This window comes from Varroa jacobsoni, unplaced genomic scaffold (genome assembly GCF_002532875.2).
Source record: "Varroa jacobsoni isolate VJ856 unplaced genomic scaffold, vjacob_1.0 scaffold_1386, whole genome shotgun sequence".
Classification (NCBI taxonomy): domain Eukaryota; kingdom Metazoa; phylum Arthropoda; class Arachnida; order Mesostigmata; family Varroidae; genus Varroa; species Varroa jacobsoni.
The window spans coordinates 42,667-61,338 of record NW_019214288.1 but is presented as its reverse complement, the minus strand read 5'-3'; the positions used below and the strand labels follow the sequence as shown (position 1 = coordinate 61,338).

General features: G+C 39.6%; 1 protein-coding gene across 1 annotated transcript in view; it reads right to left on the bottom strand.

The window, feature by feature from the left end:
* Nucleotides 1–384: 384 nt before the first annotated feature.
* The window catches only part of LOC111269463 (zinc finger and BTB domain-containing protein 41), a 25,695-nt gene continuing 7,407 nt past the window's right edge, over nucleotides 385–18,672 (bottom strand). Inside the window, exons 2-4 of the mRNA XM_086972106.1 lie at nucleotides 7,427–8,069; nucleotides 2,160–2,419; nucleotides 385–519 (exon numbers count right to left, since the gene is read on the bottom strand). Coding sequence (XP_086828232.1) covers nucleotides 410–519; nucleotides 2,160–2,419; nucleotides 7,427–8,010 — 954 coding nt within the window. The 5' untranslated portion in view covers nucleotides 8,011–8,069 and the 3' untranslated portion in view covers nucleotides 385–409. The remainder of the gene's footprint in view (nucleotides 520–2,159; nucleotides 2,420–7,426; nucleotides 8,070–18,672) is intronic.

Sequence of the window (18,672 nt, the reverse complement as noted above, 5' to 3'; positions counted from 1 at the left end):
GGGTCATTAAGGCTTTAGAGCTATTTTCATCGTGTACGTCAGCACGATGACGTTGATCGCAACGTGACGCTCAGTGCCCACTTTAGAACTAAGTGTTTTAAATAGGGGCTGCTCTCCTTAGTCAACCACTAACCGTTAACGTTGCTAGCACGACTTTGTAACAATTTAACCGAGTAATTTCTGTCTCTCACTTATTGCCTGGCCATTTACAGGTCCGAGAGCTGTAAACGACGATGCGTCAATACGTCACTCCGTAACGAGATTTTGTCATCGAACGTGAACGCACTAGCTACAAGGTGGGGAGGACCAATTCGTGGTTATGATGATGATGATGATGAGTGAACTGAATTGCATTCAGTAAAACAATGAAAAACAGTAGGACGATATGGTAAAAGTGCAGCACTGCACGCTATACTTTATTATCATACTCTTTATAATAGTTAATGCGTCCAGACTTGGTTGGCGAAAATCCTGTCGTTCCAATTATTTTTCTTTGTGATTTTCGGTAAATCGAATTATCTGCAAGAAACGTAAAGAATATTATTGGTGTTCGTTATGTACAATGTAAATTAACATTATCGTGTGGCGAGATGAAACCTTTCAAGGAAAAAACTGATCACTGAAAACAGTTCCGCGTTATAAATCTACTGGCTCACTTTATTCCGAACCTGGAACAAACTTAGTTCTATAGAATAGGTGTTTACATAGTTATTTGTTTTTCGTTCTTCCTTTATAGTTGGCTACCTAGTTTAACCTATGTTTCCACAAAGTCATGTACATCATGCTCGACGAGACTGTCCTGCAATATAACAACATACATTCTATACATTGACTAAGTGTGTCTATCAGTGGCGTCTTTATGTAATGTTTCTATTTTAGTGGCAGCCGTCTAAGAACATAATAAAGCGAACTGTTGTGTTCTTGGGAAAAATGTGCTAACTGAAAGGGGCTAGAATTCATTCGTATGTACTTCGACTCAAAAACGTCAAAAAACACATTACCCATATTTCTGCATGTCGGTACATTACCTAAACGGATAAGTGACATAACATATATGCACCGCAATGAGACCGTTAAGGTTTTAGCACTAAAGTGAGTCTCTCGGCTATGCACTTTTTTGAATTCAATTTATATCTTGTACATTTGCCAACAAATAGATAAATCGTAAGTAATTTTGACTTATTTACATAGTCATAGATTCGCAAAACTTTATTAACCATGGATGTCAAGCTAATTGTCAATTGAAATCATGTCCGCAGCCCTACGCCGTGTCTGAAGGCCAACAACATTTTGGGGTCAACTAGGCCAGCTTTACGAGCCCAATCGGCGCAATCAACACACTCAATAAATTAATGAATTTATATAAACTATTGTTTTTCCACAAAGATCATCGAATATTCGGTCAAAACATACTTCCTTAAATTAGATTACATATAAGGAGCTAATGGGTAAACAATAGATGCTATGTATCTCGTGAACAGTTAAACCTTATGCGAAACATATAGAGCGCTTTAAAAGCGATGGACCATATATAGTCTGGAAACAAATACTTTACTTTCGCACTAAGGAGACGTAATCTCTATCCAGAGTGTAGGAACAAGAACGGTAGCAATCATAGGAATAATAATGTGCAAAATAATGCGTGTAATATAAAGCTAACATGGTGTAGTGGTACAGTAAGTATAGGATGACTGGTTGTATTGGCTCTGTTGTGCTGGTCTGCATTTACACGCAGGCCCTGTGAGGCATGATCCCTCTGCCCCCGTGCTTAGTTAAAATGATCATCAACTCCGGTGTTCGGAGGGGTAATATCATACAACAAGAAACAGCTGTGGAGCTAAAAGTTTCCTATCGGCGGTTATTTACATAAGCGGTTTGTTAGCCGGCAGGATCTCGTGAGGCTGAATGAAGCTAAGGCTGCAATGAGCTGTCGAACGATGTAGACTAGTGAGCCGTACACCGCTATTAAGAAAATAATAAATTAATGCAACTTTTCTACTTGGTTTACTCGTCTGTTCTGTTATTCCATAAAAATGGATAATACATCTTGGAGTTACCAATTATGATCGGGCACTACCACCAGCTCCGCCTCAAGAAAAACTTACAAACTGCATGCGCGAAAGCATTTTAAAGAAGCATAGGAATCTGGTGTATGACACCTTTATGACTGCGAAGGATATCCCCCGTGAGAAAACGCTTCCCACAGATGTCACACTCGTACGGCTCGCTGCCTGAATGATGACGAAGATGTTTGAGTAATGACTTTCGAGCGCCAAACTGCTTGCCACAAAAAGTACACTTCAATCGAACGCTGCTCTCAATGTCAAGCGATGGGTAAACCATTGCACGAGCCTCGACTTCTGTAGGCAGGCTCATCAACGGATCCAAACTACCTGTAACAGCTGTTGTAAGCCAAAAAACACGACGATATTAATCAATCAAGGTTTGTAATATTCGTATGAATTAGTCTTGTCAAAAATCAACTATCTGCTCATTGCTAAATGGGCAGTACGTCAAAGCTAGGGTATCCTCCTATCTTTAGTAAACATGCCAAAGTGATAAAAATAATAAATAGCATTGTTGAGTGGGGGCATTTACGAAACAGTGGCAAATACGTGTGCTATCAGGTACCACTTGATGAAGTTAACCTCGTGAAAAACATACCCATAGAAGGCAAGTTCTTCAACACTACTTCCAACGCTCACTGAGAGTCCAATATACATGACTGGAATGTAAGGTACTAGAATAATACTAGTCTTCAACACGGTAGGGCTTTAGGAATGTTCTCCTTTATAATTAAATTAACGAAAAAACGAGTGGAAGACAAGAATCTACATCGATGGATATGACCGTTTCATTGTGGTCATAGTCCCGAAAAGCCCAGGCATAGGAAATTCTTTACGCAAATTAATAGAAACACTACATATAATTTCCATGTACTTGAAATTTTCCGCTTGAAAGGGTAATTACTTAAGTTCAAAGCAGCACAACAAGCGTCATGTCAGATCGAAATAACTTCAACTGTTATCAGTAACGCTTACGCGCCTCACAAGGGAAACATGAATTTTAATGCGGACATCGATGACGTGAATGCGTATAGGACTTCTCCTAAACGTCCCTTTTCGCTCACCTCTAGGTTCCCGTGATATAAAAAATACGGTGCGCTCCAGTTTGAGGCAACGTTCGCACAGAGTCAAGGCTTAAATGCTTCGTTGATGCTGGATGCTATTATGTGCGAAAAATATACTTTTTAGTCTGTGAAGCCTCAATGTTTTTAGCAATAATCTCGTCGCCATTTAGCCGATGTATACAATACCTCTGAGTATAAGGTGTCCTATCACATCTCCATTACGATACATACATTACGAAATAGTAATCATCATTTTGTGAATATAAATTAGTCTCTATTATTTTAGGACTTTTTTATGTTTTCCCCATTTGCCTACAAAACACTAGATGGCCTGATAGATCTTGGGGACTACCGGATGCCTTTGTTGAACCAAGGCCAGACGCGTACCTATTTCGGAGTCTTTTACGAGTTATTCAGCGACCTATGCATTACGAATAATAGCAGTTTCTTGCTGCAAATAATTGGAACTAGGATCTTTACAATCTACAGCATGTTTTTTTTATAATGCGAACATGTTCATAACTAGTACGCAACTGTGAAACATAAAGTCTTTTAACAAAATCAGTGCTTAATTAGCAAGTACGAAATTTCAGAAAAGACAGAGTCTGACTAATTTCTTCACAATTATTGTTTATAAAGTATTGTTGGTATTCCACTTATGTTAATGGTACAAACGCAGCTTGCCTATACGAAAACAATTTGACCTTACAATCCGTGCACATATCTGATCTATTAATAGATGTTTATAAAAAGCAACAGACAAAAATCCATCCGAAGAGATGAATGCGATGGTCCTATTCATTTTCGTCTTGCTAATTTACCAGAGCTTAGCTAACAACACTTCCCACGGTCATGACCTCGTCCCTTAGGGCAGTTCTCGTTTTAACGCCAGTTATATGTTAGTTGTGTTTATCCTTACGTAACTGATCTTCTTGGGAGAAATCATATTGATTATTTTGCATCCGAAAAAAAAAAAGCAGTAACTGTAATGATATCGTTGCGTCAAAGCTGTCAGTTCTAAATTTAACCCACGCCGGTACTGATCCAATGATATCGCGAATCCATGATCGTTTTGTGGGTTGCATTTTAGTACGAAAGTTAAATACTTAAAATCGGATTCACATAGTTTTTCATACTATTTAAAAATTAACATGCTATCAATGAATGGCTCTTGCGACTCTGCTGTAAAAAGAGATCTGAATTAATACCGCGTAATGGATTTCTTTGAAAAAGCTAAATTTGATATTATATATCTGCCGGACCTCGAACAATATTTTTCATACGTCTCTCGAAACATTTTCGCAGTTGTACATACTCGATGTTATCATATATACAATAACGTAAAAACACATGTTACTCCACGTTAACAGGAGAAAGTGTGAAAGTAAAGCGATAATAGCAGAGATTTTTGGAATAAATTCTTTGCAACTGTTGAAGCTCTGGGACTGATAGTGGGTAAGTAGAACAACAAGCGCAGGCCAAGGTCGCGGTTCGATAGTTAGCCCAATTTCCGTTCCTTTGCCGAAATGATCTGATTACACAAACAATAATATGCAGTAATTTAAATGGCTAACAAGTACAGATCTGTGCCATACTGTCTTTTCGAAATTTCACATATTGACAAGTAATTATCAACAGATGAAAAACTAGCTTAGTTTTACAATGGTTCTCGTTCAATATAGGCTACAACCCTATAAGTACGCTCTTGATTTCATCATGCAGGTTGTTGACTAACGCCGTGACAGGGTTCGGACTAGATGTTTATGCCTACATATAGTCCTTTAGTTTACAGTTTTGACCTGCCTTGCAAGTATCGACCTTAATTTCTACTTGTCCTGGCGAAACATCGGTAGAACTACTGCAGATTCAGATACGCACATAATGATGCTAGAATGCAGCGAAAAACAAACATATATTTTTCTTTTCAGCACGACTATATCATTCTGGTAAATAACTGCTGTGATAAGCCATATATTCAGACGCTATTTCTGTTTAATTTGTAAAGTATAGTGCAACGTTATACCAGTGTGCCCCTTTGATAAAGGATTACATAGTGAGGAAAATAGTTGATTTTTGAGAAAATCCCCAGAGGTCGTTTAGCTATCTAATCCGATATTTTTTTAGGTTTTTGAGTTTCTGGTTTAGGCACTATACCGTTTCAAATGACCACTTTAGATCGGTAGGGTAATTAAATACGAAGAATCACATCGGGTGGAACTTGTCATTAACAGTTTGATAAGGAAATATGTTGGTCATTTCTATCACGCGTGTTTGAAATGAATTATTGTTGACTTACTTTAAATGTAAAAAAAATTAAATCAATAAATAAATGTTTATTCGTACTTACCTCGCCATTACATATTCGCACAAAATTTTGGACAAAATTAAAATATATTATTGCAACCGCAAATGCTCCAGGCAAAAATGTACTAAACAGAGCATAGGTCCTATGGGTTTAAATCACGACGCTTTATGGCGTTTCCTGACTCATTAAGGCCTACCATAAGCACATATAGATTTCATTTACTATAGATGACGTTTCTGGAATATGGTGGCCAGCGTTAAGATCGGTACAACATTTATGCCCCTTGCCGTAACAACTCAGCGCAAACTCAGGTTACCTGTAAGAAAAGCGCACTTTAGAATTGATTTTCGAATCGAGAGCTCGTTTTCGATCAGTCTATATCATACGAAGTTGTCTTCGAAGATGTAAGTTCAACAAATAGAATCCAAAAAACGATCTAATCGAACAAGACAAATACACCTTTTCTATGTGAATGTAATGAAATGAGTATACTTTTATTACCCTTTTCAGTCCATAGTTCAATAATTTCCTAATTCAATTATATCCATATTGATATTGCTTACTATTAATACGGCTGGTATATTCCACAATCATCTAGAAACGAATCGTTCTCTGTTGTTGGTTCGCTTCGTAGGCCCAAACATGTCGTAACGTCTTTTGTTTTGTATATACCTAGCATATGTTCTAATGAGTACGTAGCCGATTAGCATGTGCTATTGTCGCAGTTCAATAGTCATACAACTTAAGAACTTACTTAGAACAGCGGAATACATCTTCATCACATATCATCATACATAGATAACTGTCACGAATCGTCACGATGTTGCGTGCATATTAGCTAAAGCTTAAACGATAAAGTACATAATAACAATAGAGCAAAAGTAATGCTAAAAAGATATGGCACAGTCTTGGCAAAGCTTGTGACGAAAATGGTGTCATATGTGATACCAACGTAATAGGGAAAGGTTACGCCTTTTGCAGCAGCAAAAGCGTTACAAGGCTTTTATAGTCACTTCCTTCCCAGTGACTAGCACGAGAAACAAAGAGATGAGATTATGTACATTTTGGCTTGTCTGAGGACGAAGAGAGTTATTCACTGACTGACAGAAATACCTAATGTAGATATGACTAGATTGAGTCCAAATGCTGCATACATCCATGCAAGACCAGCGAGTAGAATCTGCTTGTGATCACTGGCCGCGTCGTTTGTTATTAGAAAGGATATCTTCATTCTTCGGCGTATGTCTAACCAGCCCTCTGAATATATGACTATTACATTATACTCGAAAACAGTAAACATTATTCTGGCCTGTCAGTTAAGTTTACACGAAATACGTACCCTGTTACATGCAAGAGAGTGTGTATGTGTCGAACGATAACATTATTCATGAATTTTTGGTTTCGACCTGAAAACCAATACAAAAGGCAGCACATTTCAGCGTAGATGCAGCTGAAAGCTTTGGCTTTGTTTTTCGTTTGGTTCATTATTTGGCCCTTTCTTGTTTATATGTCTCTGTTATATAACTAACAAAATAACAGTAGGATTGCATGTATGCTCGCATGGCAATACATGAGCTTATCACGTTAAGTCTGGCTGTGACGGCTTAACCACTGGTGTATAACGTGCTACAGGTAAACGTTTTTTTTCCATTTCAAATGCTAGCCTCTAATTTTCATCTAGATGGCTTTTACTGTGAACCGTTTGTACAGTCTTGCTCTCATTGATCAAATATTTATTCACCCAATGAGTGTATAAGAGGCATAGTTACGGTCGGCTGGCTCCACGACCCCCTTTAATTAACTGTTCAATGTCTCCGCAGGAAATGGCGTCCCCAGTGGCCGATACACTCGTCGTACATCCATACATATATATATATATGTGTGTGTGTGTGTGTATGTGTGTGTGTGTATGTCTATATATTAATCTAGTACCAAGTTTATATACCTATATAATACATGTTGTTGTTGAGAGGTTTGCTGTTTTCTGTTACGAAAAAACACCGGGATGGTGAATTTTCTTGTGGAACTTCAAGTTCGATAGTTGGGTAAACCTCTTCGTGCATATTTCGCATTCGTATGGCTTCTCCCCTGTATGTGTTCGTACGTGAGTTTGAAGCGCGTTTTTATAACCAAATCGCTTTCCACACAAACCACAGCTATATGGCCGTTCGCCGGTGTGTACCCTTTCGTGGACTATGCGCGAACCTGCATCTCTTGCCATATATGGGCAGAAGCTACATTTGAAACGCGCGGGACGAGGAGTACGAGCTTTCAGACTTGTAACGCTGCCGCCAGCGACACCACCGCTGCTGGCGCCTGCATTGATCGATTTTAGCTTTAACGAAGGCGTACCAACAGCGTGATGTTGATTCAATGAAGATGCTGACGTGGACACGAGACCGGTTTCCCCTCTGGAATTGCCGCTAGAGGTCGGATTAAAGCTCGACGACATCGTGTGCGGGTGGTGAGGATGGTGAGGGTGGTGTCGTCGTTGCGAGTGTGAAGAACTATGCAACACCATCATGCTAAGATGTTCACCGGTTATTGGTGCTCCCAAAAACGACATCGAGTTCATGGAGTCGTAAGGGGCTTCATCGGCCGTCGGGCTCGGCACGTCTCCATACACACATACTTCTGCAAAGCAAAACGCTTAGTGAGTTAAATTGAGTCTATTTGCACTCTGAGGGGGTTGTCGCTTAGGGTCTGCAGACACAAATTTGTTGCAAGAGTTGCACATTGGAGAAGGACGAAACAGGCTTGTGGAGAGAAATTTCGTTTTTATTGTATAAAAACAGCTCTGTAAAGATCTTGCTACATCTTCTCCAAAGAATTTAACTGAACGGCATTCCTGCCCATTACCATTTTGCATGTTCATCATTCACGATAGATGTATCTGGGCCCATTTAATGTATTATGGCAGATACTCTTTGGCTATAGATTGCTGATGAGGTGTATAGCAAACCGAGCATGAGGCTCGTAGTAATCAATCGCTAACCGCGCTTGAACAGTTGTTTTATTTAGTTAACCAATTAGACAGAACTGTACAGATCAACTTGAATGCGGCTGTTCAACCAAAAACTCGAGTCTGTTTAACGGAAACCTCCATGATATCGAACAATAATCTAAGCTTGACATGAGAATAATTGCGTTACGACTCCATAATTTTTGTCAGTAACAGATGGACCAGGATCTACCGGAGTACACAAAAGCTAACTGATTAATTATTATTTTATAATATTAATATAAAATAACGGTGTCAGCATGTCCAAGTAGCTTTTTGTCCGGTGTCTGAGGCATATGAATGTTATTATTATATAACTCACTGACGAACCCTGAAAACGCTGACATACCGAACAAAATACAGTGAACCAAATTTGAAGACGTGATATTTAAATGAGTCGGTAGCTACGTGCATCACTGGCTTGTTTAAACAAACGTTTCGGGGATGAATCATTAGATATCATAGGAATTACTTTGTATCAGAATTGCTTCGTAAATAGTGTAGATCTATACTGATTAATAGTCGCACTACAATGCCACTCAATTTTCAGTTTACGTGCCGTTTTATTTAGACGTATACAGTAAATCTTACTGTCAAATTTCAAGGTCTGCGTAAACAGCAAATTTTTTTTTCGGGCGTATCGTAGCGAATAGTAGATACAGGGGGTAGAGGCTGTCTATCGCCGATTACACTACATTGAATCAGCCAGTTGTATCAGTCTGCCATGTTCGAGCACATGTCTAAGCTTCGGTTGTATCAGTCAGTATGCTTATTTGAAAAGCATCATGTTCATTCGGTTTTAAGACCTCGCATAGAACGCCACTAGGCTGGGTGGAATTGTGCTAGTTGTTGTATATCAAACGATGCTGGTAATTATCTTAACTAGCACGTTAGATACGTCGATAAGCCAAGGTAAGATGCATTATAAACTTAAATTGTTCAAATGAAGCTTGATGCTTTCCTACTCGGCCTGCAACGGCTCGTCGGTCTTCCGTCGGCTTCACTCCATCGGCCGAGAGAGTGACAACCATAATTTTCAGTCTATCCGTAGTTGATCAACAACAGCCAGCGATAGGCTCGTCGCAATGGATCAAACTTTTGCCGCATTAGTTTCGCGTCTCCCTCCTGTTTTTCAGAGCCGCTCCCTGGCATCCGCGTCTAATATTCGAAAAACAAAAATAGCAATAATAATAACAATTATCAAACACGAACCGTATAAGTCCGACTCCGTGTCTGTTGTTGCTGCTAAAGTATGGTTCCCAGTCTCTCAGCAGACTTTACCAACAGCAACAAACCTTTTGTTGGACGGCCTTTTTCGCTACGTCCCGTCCGTCATCTTTTGACAGAAGCTATAGCACCGATATCAGCAGATCTACAGAAAACAGCGCGGCCAAAAATAGCCGTGCAAATTAAAATTATATCTTATGGGCTCCCCCTGATCATGCTGATGATAACGTCGTGTTGCTGCCCCCCGTTGTTGTTGTTTTTGTTGATGTCGTCTGCTCATTCTGCCGTTGTCTCTGCTGCTGCTGTAAGTTCCGCTGGTGCCACCGAGGCATTGGTTTATGCACCTTTGCTACAGCTGTCCAGGCCGGCCATTGCGAGCGTAGTGTAAGGTATCGCTGATTACTACTTGCCAGGAACAGCTGAAGCCGCTGCATTGCTAGCAGTATCTTTTCGTCCAGTCGCTGCTCACTCCAATACGATGATGACCAGAGCGTCAGCTGCCCGTACAGCTTACTACCAACGGCTATATAGAAGCAGCAGCAGAAACGGTAGTCGTAGAACTAGGAGTTGGCCGCTGAACAATATGAAGAGCGAACATAGACGCGAAGGAACGAAGAGACGCAACGTAGATCAGAAAGAAGCTGCCGATTATACTGACAGAGATGCAGTTGAAGCAACGCTGGCAGAAAAAGCCAAAAAATTAAAGCAGGCGAAGAAGAAGAAAAATAAATGAGTATGGGAAAGCAGAACTGAGAAGGTGCGCAACCGGTGCTCCGGGCGTTGGTGATCATGAAAATGTACGCGAGACTGTCCCGTTGTAATTGGTGATTCTCGGTGAACGCAGATCAATTACCAGACGCACTGTATCGTACGTGACCTCTGCCCATTAGATAGCCGTAGGCTGACAGTTGAGCAGGGGTTGCTTGGTGTGACGGAGTGAAAGACACAATGTGGAAACTTCTGTATCCGGCACCATCAAATGAATGTCATTTTCTATTCTGTTGCTGGTGTTAGAGCATTGGAGATAAGGCAGTCTCTTTTATCTAAATCGGACTGTAGCTACTACGGCCGGAGTGCAGCTTAGGCTAGATAACGGGTTCGAGCGTTGATTAGATAGCGTACTCCCTAAACAGGCATATCCGATTCACTACGATATTAATCGTGTAGGTCCTCCATGAACGTGTGTGCCGTACGTTTTCGCCAGTCCTATCGTAGGGCTTGTCTGCAAGGAAAATCCTGTGAGTGACTACAAACAAGCTTTACTCAGTTCTAAACAAATAAGTGGCCAACATATAACTCGTCTATTTTAGGTCCAAAAATCAAATTAGAAGGTAGCATTTCAAGATATCACAAAGAGAAAGAACGGACATCGAGGAACACAGCGCCGTCACTGTATTGTATAAAAAGTTTTGGTGCTTTTGTTTGTTGTAAAAAAGTTTGGTGACGAGAGGAGATAACAAAAAATGGAAAAATCACAAAAACAAGAAAAGTATTGTACTGTTTCAAAATTATGACATACTCATATGGCTTCTATACATCATGCCGACATGCAAGAAGTGGAAAGAGACCAAGTAAGCTGGTAGAAGTAATGCTATGAAGTAATGTAAGATTATCCACACTCATTCAAAGCTACAAAAAAAGGAAAGGAGTGCCTACAAAAATAAGGTAACTGTAACGATTCACGGAAAAAAACTGAAATTTTTTGATACATGTTTTGTGCATTCAGCTTGTTTTGTTAAGGCCAGAGCTATTAGATGGAACAATTTTCGATCAATCACAAGCTAACAGTGGGCGGCAGTGTATATTAAAGTTAAGCATTCAGGCAAAATCAAGCGATCCCATAACACAACAAAAACCACACAAAGCAATAAATTTAAAGGCGACATGCGGATTTCATTTTCTCAAGAGATGTACACAATACATAACAGTTTTGTTAACTAGTTTTCTTTATTTCTTATATGGAAAATGGGTGATTCTTAACCTCCGTGTCACTATTGAGCTTTGATACGGGATAGGCTTGCCGGATAGCTAAGAAGTCTTGCATTTCGTACGCACATGTAATATAAGCGAACGTATAGTCACAGTTTGTTTAGTTAAAATGATATGAATATGTATTGACAACTATTTACAGGTAAGATTTCTATATTATACTGTATCAATAGCGCATTTTGGCAGCGTTTTGACGAAAAAGCGAGGTAATTATCTAAACGAGTTTCGTCTATTCTTATAGGCAAAAAAATCATTGCATGACCTAGATTGGTCCTTTGCCGGTTAAAGGTTATATCTCTTTATTTTGCCATTATTAGCAGGTATAAATCAACCAGATGTATATAAGTATATATTACTATAATATGAGAAGACAGTGTGGTTTAGGAGGCTAATGCACAACTCACCACAATTAAAATTTCAGCGTTGGCAGATGGGTATTATGGTACATTGTTATTATTTGTTGGGGAAATAGCTAAATAAGCTAAGCAAAACCTGTGTCTGATAACTAATGACTAACGGTTTTCTATGACATAAATGATAAAGTTTTTCCACTTCTGCAAGTTAAGATATAGAATGCTGTTGTACCCTCAGTGTCCTTCTATGGGCTTCTACAGCGTTTTAGAACGCAGAATGTATAGATTAGTATTATTCTGAGTAAAATCGTGACCGTCACGACCAATAACTTCAATCACCGGCTAGATGATCGCCTTGTATCCATAACTACTATAATTTCTCGTAAATGTACATAAACGAATTATACCAAGAGGGTTAATTAACAGTGAGCTAGACGCTCTACATCAGGAATAGTGGTTTAAATCAAAGATGGTCCTTGTCCACAATTTGCTGTCCTTCAATTAGTAGGTTCTTTTGTCAAAGTATTACCTAACGCATCGTTGAGCATAATCCTATTAGACATAACTATGTTGTAAAAAATCTATACGTTATTTCGGAATAAATAAATAAACTAGAAGTCGTGTGGCAGGGGTGAGTGCAGAATTAATAATTTTTATGTGCTTTAATTTAAGCGGGTCCAGTCGCTTCTGTATACATGGTAAACAGCCCTATGGTGACTGCTGCAATGCTGAAAATTTGTAAGGAGGCGAATCAGGCCAATTCCGACAAGTTGTTGGCTACCTATCTTTATAACTGCTACTCTTCATGAACTACCGCAATTATTAGCATTCATTTATTTGTACGCCCATACGCATACAAACCAGTCATGGGATAGCACATTATAGAAACGCATGGCCGAGCAAACCTAGTTGTAATGATAGTACGAAGTACCAGGCATAGGCATTACTGGCAGGCACGAACCATAATGGCGACGAGTGCGGACAAACAAGGAATCGGCACTCCAGAGCGCGTCAAGACCGCGTCGCGGCTAGGGTACAGACAAATGCGTGACTGCGTGAGTCAATGACGAAGGAACAAAGCAGTGGCTGAACCGAAACTGCTATGTGAAGGTAGCAGGTTCGACAGTAGAGGGAAAGTGGTCGCCAGTTGACGAGATTGATAAGCTCCATTGTGTGGACTTCAATTGGACACCTAGATAGGGCGGCTGCTCACAAAGACGGAGCAGCTTTTGAAGAGATGCTAAGAAACACTATTTATGCACAAAACAGCCGCAGCAGCGGTAGACGCAGACGCATAAACTGAAGAAGAAAAAGAAAAACGCCAACGGAAATTCTTCTGAGAGAGGCAACGAAAGTGAGCCTTGAGCGAGATAGACAGGCGCAACCAACAATTCGTTGGCGAACGTCGTTTCGACAAGGTTCAGACGGCGTCAACAGCGGCGGCGGTGGCGGTGGCAGGACCAGCTGGAGCCGAACGGAGCAGCATGAGAATGTCTAATAAAATTTTTAAATGTACTCAAATAGCAAAAATGCAACATCTGATCAACGACAAGCTGTAACAAGATTCAATTAGTTAAATTTGAACGCTATAGATAGAATCCAAAGGATTCTTTAAGTTTGCAAATAAAACTATAGGCGGTTGGTCACTGCGTCCTCGTATGAACATAAATTCTAATAAATAATACGATATGAAAAATAATAAATAAAACGAAATTAATAAATACACTAAACATATATAGATGACGATGGAAACACGCCAATTAATCTAGAACTGCTAGCACGCAGAAAGGTTGAATTTGATTCGTAAATCGTTAAGGCTGTATACGTCATTACTCGAACCTTGCAGGCTTTTAAACAGAACTGCAAAAAAAAAGCGCTTGACGCGAAAATTATAATTGGTGGGATCGCACGTTAGATACAAATCGTTCTAGCAAAAAAACATGGCTGCATTTCGATGCATGCGACTCAGGACCGTCCCTGTCTATACATTATCAATTTTTATTTGATAACCCTTTAACTGAAGACGTGACGCAAACATCACGTTACGTTGCGCTATGTCCGATAAAAGGGAACTGTTCGACTGATATAGACATCAAAGAGCTATTATGATTATCACTTTTACTACTGCAGTGATGGCCATATGATTGTGCGGTCGAAACGTGAGGCGTTTGTCTATCTGCATATACAAAAGATCAAAACAACTCCAAATAGTATCCACTAAGATTTGATGCAGACTACAATATCGTTTACAATGCGAAAAATGGATGTCGCTTCTACAGCTGTGTTTCTATTTCCATGAAGGCCCAACAGAAATAAAGCCACTAGGCAACTTCATATATATGTATATATATATATATATATACGTATATATATATATATATATATATATATATATATATACAACATACGTAGCTGTTGTTGGCGTCGTTCGTCAATTTTAGTTTTAGCGGCCTGTACAAAACAACACAGGACAAGGGGATATATGGAATGACACCGAGATGAACGGTTAGAGGGGACGGAGGTCCTTGAACAGCAGGACGTAAACGGCCACGTCAAGCCGTTGGTATTTGTCATCGGCCGAGAACCCGCTATCCACTTGCATCTGCAGCTACTGATGTTGCTGTTAGTATATCGGAAGGAGTTGGTCGTGGTGCTCAAGATTTGCCGACGCCATCGTAACTGCACCGGTATCAACAACGACAATTACGGCGACTAAGAAAACGTCGACGACAGGCGGAGATGTGTGGATGCCTGTTCGCCCGACTGTCTTTCCGTTCGTTGTTCGGTTGTGGCCGACGAGAGCAATTTCAGAAGCAGAACAGAATTTCAACCGCCCAGAGCGAATATCATCGGCATCATTTTCGTCATCAGCAACTTAAATAGCAATGGCACCGCTACGACATTTACCATCATCATCACCATCATTACTGGTGCTGTCAGAATGGAGAATGACAAAGTGGACAAAGAAACAGAAAATGAAAGAGGCTAAGCTGGACACATACAGAAGCAACCCTTTTTGGCGGGTGTTCGCCGTCGGGTGGTCAGGAAGTGGGGATGACGCCGGCGGACTGAACAGAGCAAGAGGGGAGTGGATAAAGCAATAGTTATAGCTGACTTGTGGAGGCGCGAAACAGCCAAAAAAAAACGTTACGATCGAGCAGACCAACAAGCATAGCGCTACTGCTTTTCTTCCTGATGTCACGTTGACGAGTGTGGTCGCACTGACACGCACCGTAGTGTACTATATAGTTGTAATAGATGGAGGCAGATGCTGCTCTTCTCTCGTACCAAATCCAAAACTTTAAGAAATGAGGAGGGAATCAAAAACAAAACAGAAGGGCCAAAGAAAAATAGGCGCTGACCAATTCATATGCTGTTGTAGAACTTTCGCGTGCCCCTAGCAGCAGAAGATGATAGCGAATAATAATATGCCAATCGTATTTAAAATAAAGAACAACTGTATCAAGAATATTACCATAATGGTCATAACTACATAATCTTCCTTATCAACAATGACAGTGTGTTATATTGAAGCGAATTAAGACGCGTATTTGTAACGGCCTGCATAGAAATGCCATTTGCGAGATGTTCTACGTAATAGATGGTATTGGCAAAAGTTATTCAACAAAACATATTGCTCTGTATCGAACTGATGAACAAATGAGCACCGGCTTACATGTGACAAAATAACTATGTTTTATATGAAAACAAAATAAAAAGTTGTGCTTTGCGTTATACTGTATTAAAAATCGCACAATCCCACACAGTCAACAGCATATACTAGATGATAGGTTTGATCAGGCGGAATAATTATTACATAATCGATTCTCAGTGCTTTGCTGTTCTTGATGCAGAGCTGTACCGGATGATGTTAGACACATACTACCGTAAAGGGTAGTATTTATCTCAGGGTCTTAATATTCTTTAGGTTCGAACCTCATAGCTTAACCGCCAAAGTTGTTAGCAAGGGAAGCAATCTAAATGCACGTACAGTATATAGAACATAATTTATAGTTACACACCTTTGATCAATATACTCGGCATATTCACTCCGAACAATACGCAAGTAGATTTATTGACTAGAGGCTAAGAAGTCAGCGATAGCGGCACGTATAATAGCTCATATCATATAAACGGTTGTCTCCCTAACAGTGCAGAAATAACGTGTTTGCCTCTTGAACTTGAAAACATGTGGTGCTCCTAGTTAGGAACCCGGTATAGATATACTTCGTTTCGTGCTGGAAGCCAACTGTTCGAAATAATGCCTTATCGTTCTTACCACATATGGAACTCGTAATATTTATTTTCTATTGTACTTATGAAGTCTTTAAATATGTTAGCTTTCTTGAACTTCTCATCTTTAAATGGAAACAGCAACTTTATATTTTTAACTAATCTGAGAAAACAATATTTCAACTTGAAAACAACGTTTTCAAGTTAATAACTAAACTGACAAATTACTGAAACAAAGTACGTTAAAACCGAGGCGGTACCGATCATTACCGAATTAAACGAATTATTGTACAAACATGCTGTAATATGACATTCGTTTTGAGGTACCATATCTTTAAGCCTCCCAGCTTCGGCAGTGGCGGATTCACTATTTTCAGTGCTCGTTTCATTTAAGAAGTGTGGACTTCGGTAAGAAAATCGTGCTCTTGTTGCTCATACTGATCTGTGGCACCATCTACAAGATACCCGCGATTCGCCTTTACAGTTCTCGCAAGACATTGCCTTAATATATTTATTACACTGAAGTGATATGTATCTACGTGATCATAAAAAGATAGGTCATTATTGTGAGGGTTGCAGCTAAACGAAATGAGCAGCTTCATTATCCGTCAAACGTCGACTTCCTCATACTCGTTAATGTAGCTAAAAAACAAAAATCTCATGGGGTTCGACCTGTATGAGTCCACTTTAACTTTTTACACAGAAATGCATTTTTTGTCCATCTGGATATATTTATACCTAATCTATTCATCTTAACATTCAATCTGTTTGTCAAATTTGCCAGACATTCAATATGGCCACTGAAGAAAAGGAAGGGGCGATCAGCCCGGTTGCGAGTGTACAGAGCACTGATGGTTTTCGAGCAGAGAGTGCAGCTGTCACATTAGTAGGGCATGTAACTTGTATGCGCTTTTTTAGGGTCTCTGAGAACATACTTCTAGTTAGGTCATTTACCTAAAACTTTGGAGCCGCATCGCCGCTTGTCAATGTGTGTCCGAAAGTGCACTTTGAGGTTCGTGGCGAATGGGCGCACACATACGCCGCACCGGTGAGCTTTCTCGATTATAAAACCTCGAGATGGAGTTCAAGCAATCAAGTTTTGGAGACCTAGCTGATTCCCTACGTTTACTGCAACCGTCGTAACTGCAGTACCATGGTATCATGATAATATCAATATTAATAAGGTCATCTATACAAAAGTATTTAAAAAAAGCCATAGACGCAATCCTATCAAGCTTGCAATGTCTTATTACTTACAACCTCATCGCGTATTGGAACCCCATTTTTTTTACACTTAATTTAGGCAAAATAGTTTGCTTTAATTACATACTTAGAACTGTAGTGAGACAATGTATATGTGTATTAGTTATCGGCGGAAACAACATGCCGCAAGATGAGGTGCGGAAGCGTGAACGTCAACACAAGACGTAAGCACATTTTGTTCATTTTTGATTTGAAGGTTGGACAAAGGACAAAAAAATATTTATTAGGCAAAGGTGGTTGGAATACGGAAAAAAAACGAAGACACAGTTGACCAGGCTTTGCTTTTTTCAATGCCATTTCCAAGTATGCAATTTTTGTTGGGTAAAAGCTAGTTAGACAGTAAACGTACAACATACACACGATAAGGCTATAGCGATCACAATGTAATTTGCTTTCCTAACCAAACAAGTTACTCCTTCCGACTATCTTTACCTAAGTTTAGGAATGCTATCGAACCTTCCGATATATGAGTTTCGGAATATCAAATTTTAATAGAGCATCTTCTCATGCTATATCCAACGTTTAAACCTTGGTAAGCCTTGTAAAAATGGACCTACAGCGAAATCCAGCTTTATTTCCGTAGCTCAAGGAAAACTTGTAACACAAAAAATATAAATGTCTTTATAACTATTGGTCTGTAGTGTACTAGTGTAGGTCAGCTTAGAAGAAACAATCTTGTACTGTGCACCTGCAAAGCCAAATAAGTGTTATAAATAGTGATCACTGTAAGGAGCACAGCTGTTTCATACGCACGAAATAAACGATAGGGAACTTGAATGACATAGTGCAAACCGAAAGTGGTTGTAATTGTAGTGATGTATTAACAATCAGTAACCACATAATAAAAACAGAAGTCGTAATAGGAAGAACAAGATGTATGCTTATATGGGCGGCCATGACCGAGTGTCAACACATATTCTCACTCCGTGTTCATCGTCTCGATAACTTCTATAATTAGTTCTTTGTTATTATTTGAGTAAGTAATCAAAATATTATAGATCCGGCAGCTAGGGATAATTAGCTAGTTGCCAGCATGTTACTGAATTGCAGAGCTGTAATCACGTTGAATGATGGAGCACTTACACCTCACGTAACTTTCGCAGTTAAGGAAAATGTGGATGGTACAAAAATCTACATAAATGGCGGTATATGGCTACTTCGCCAGAATTAA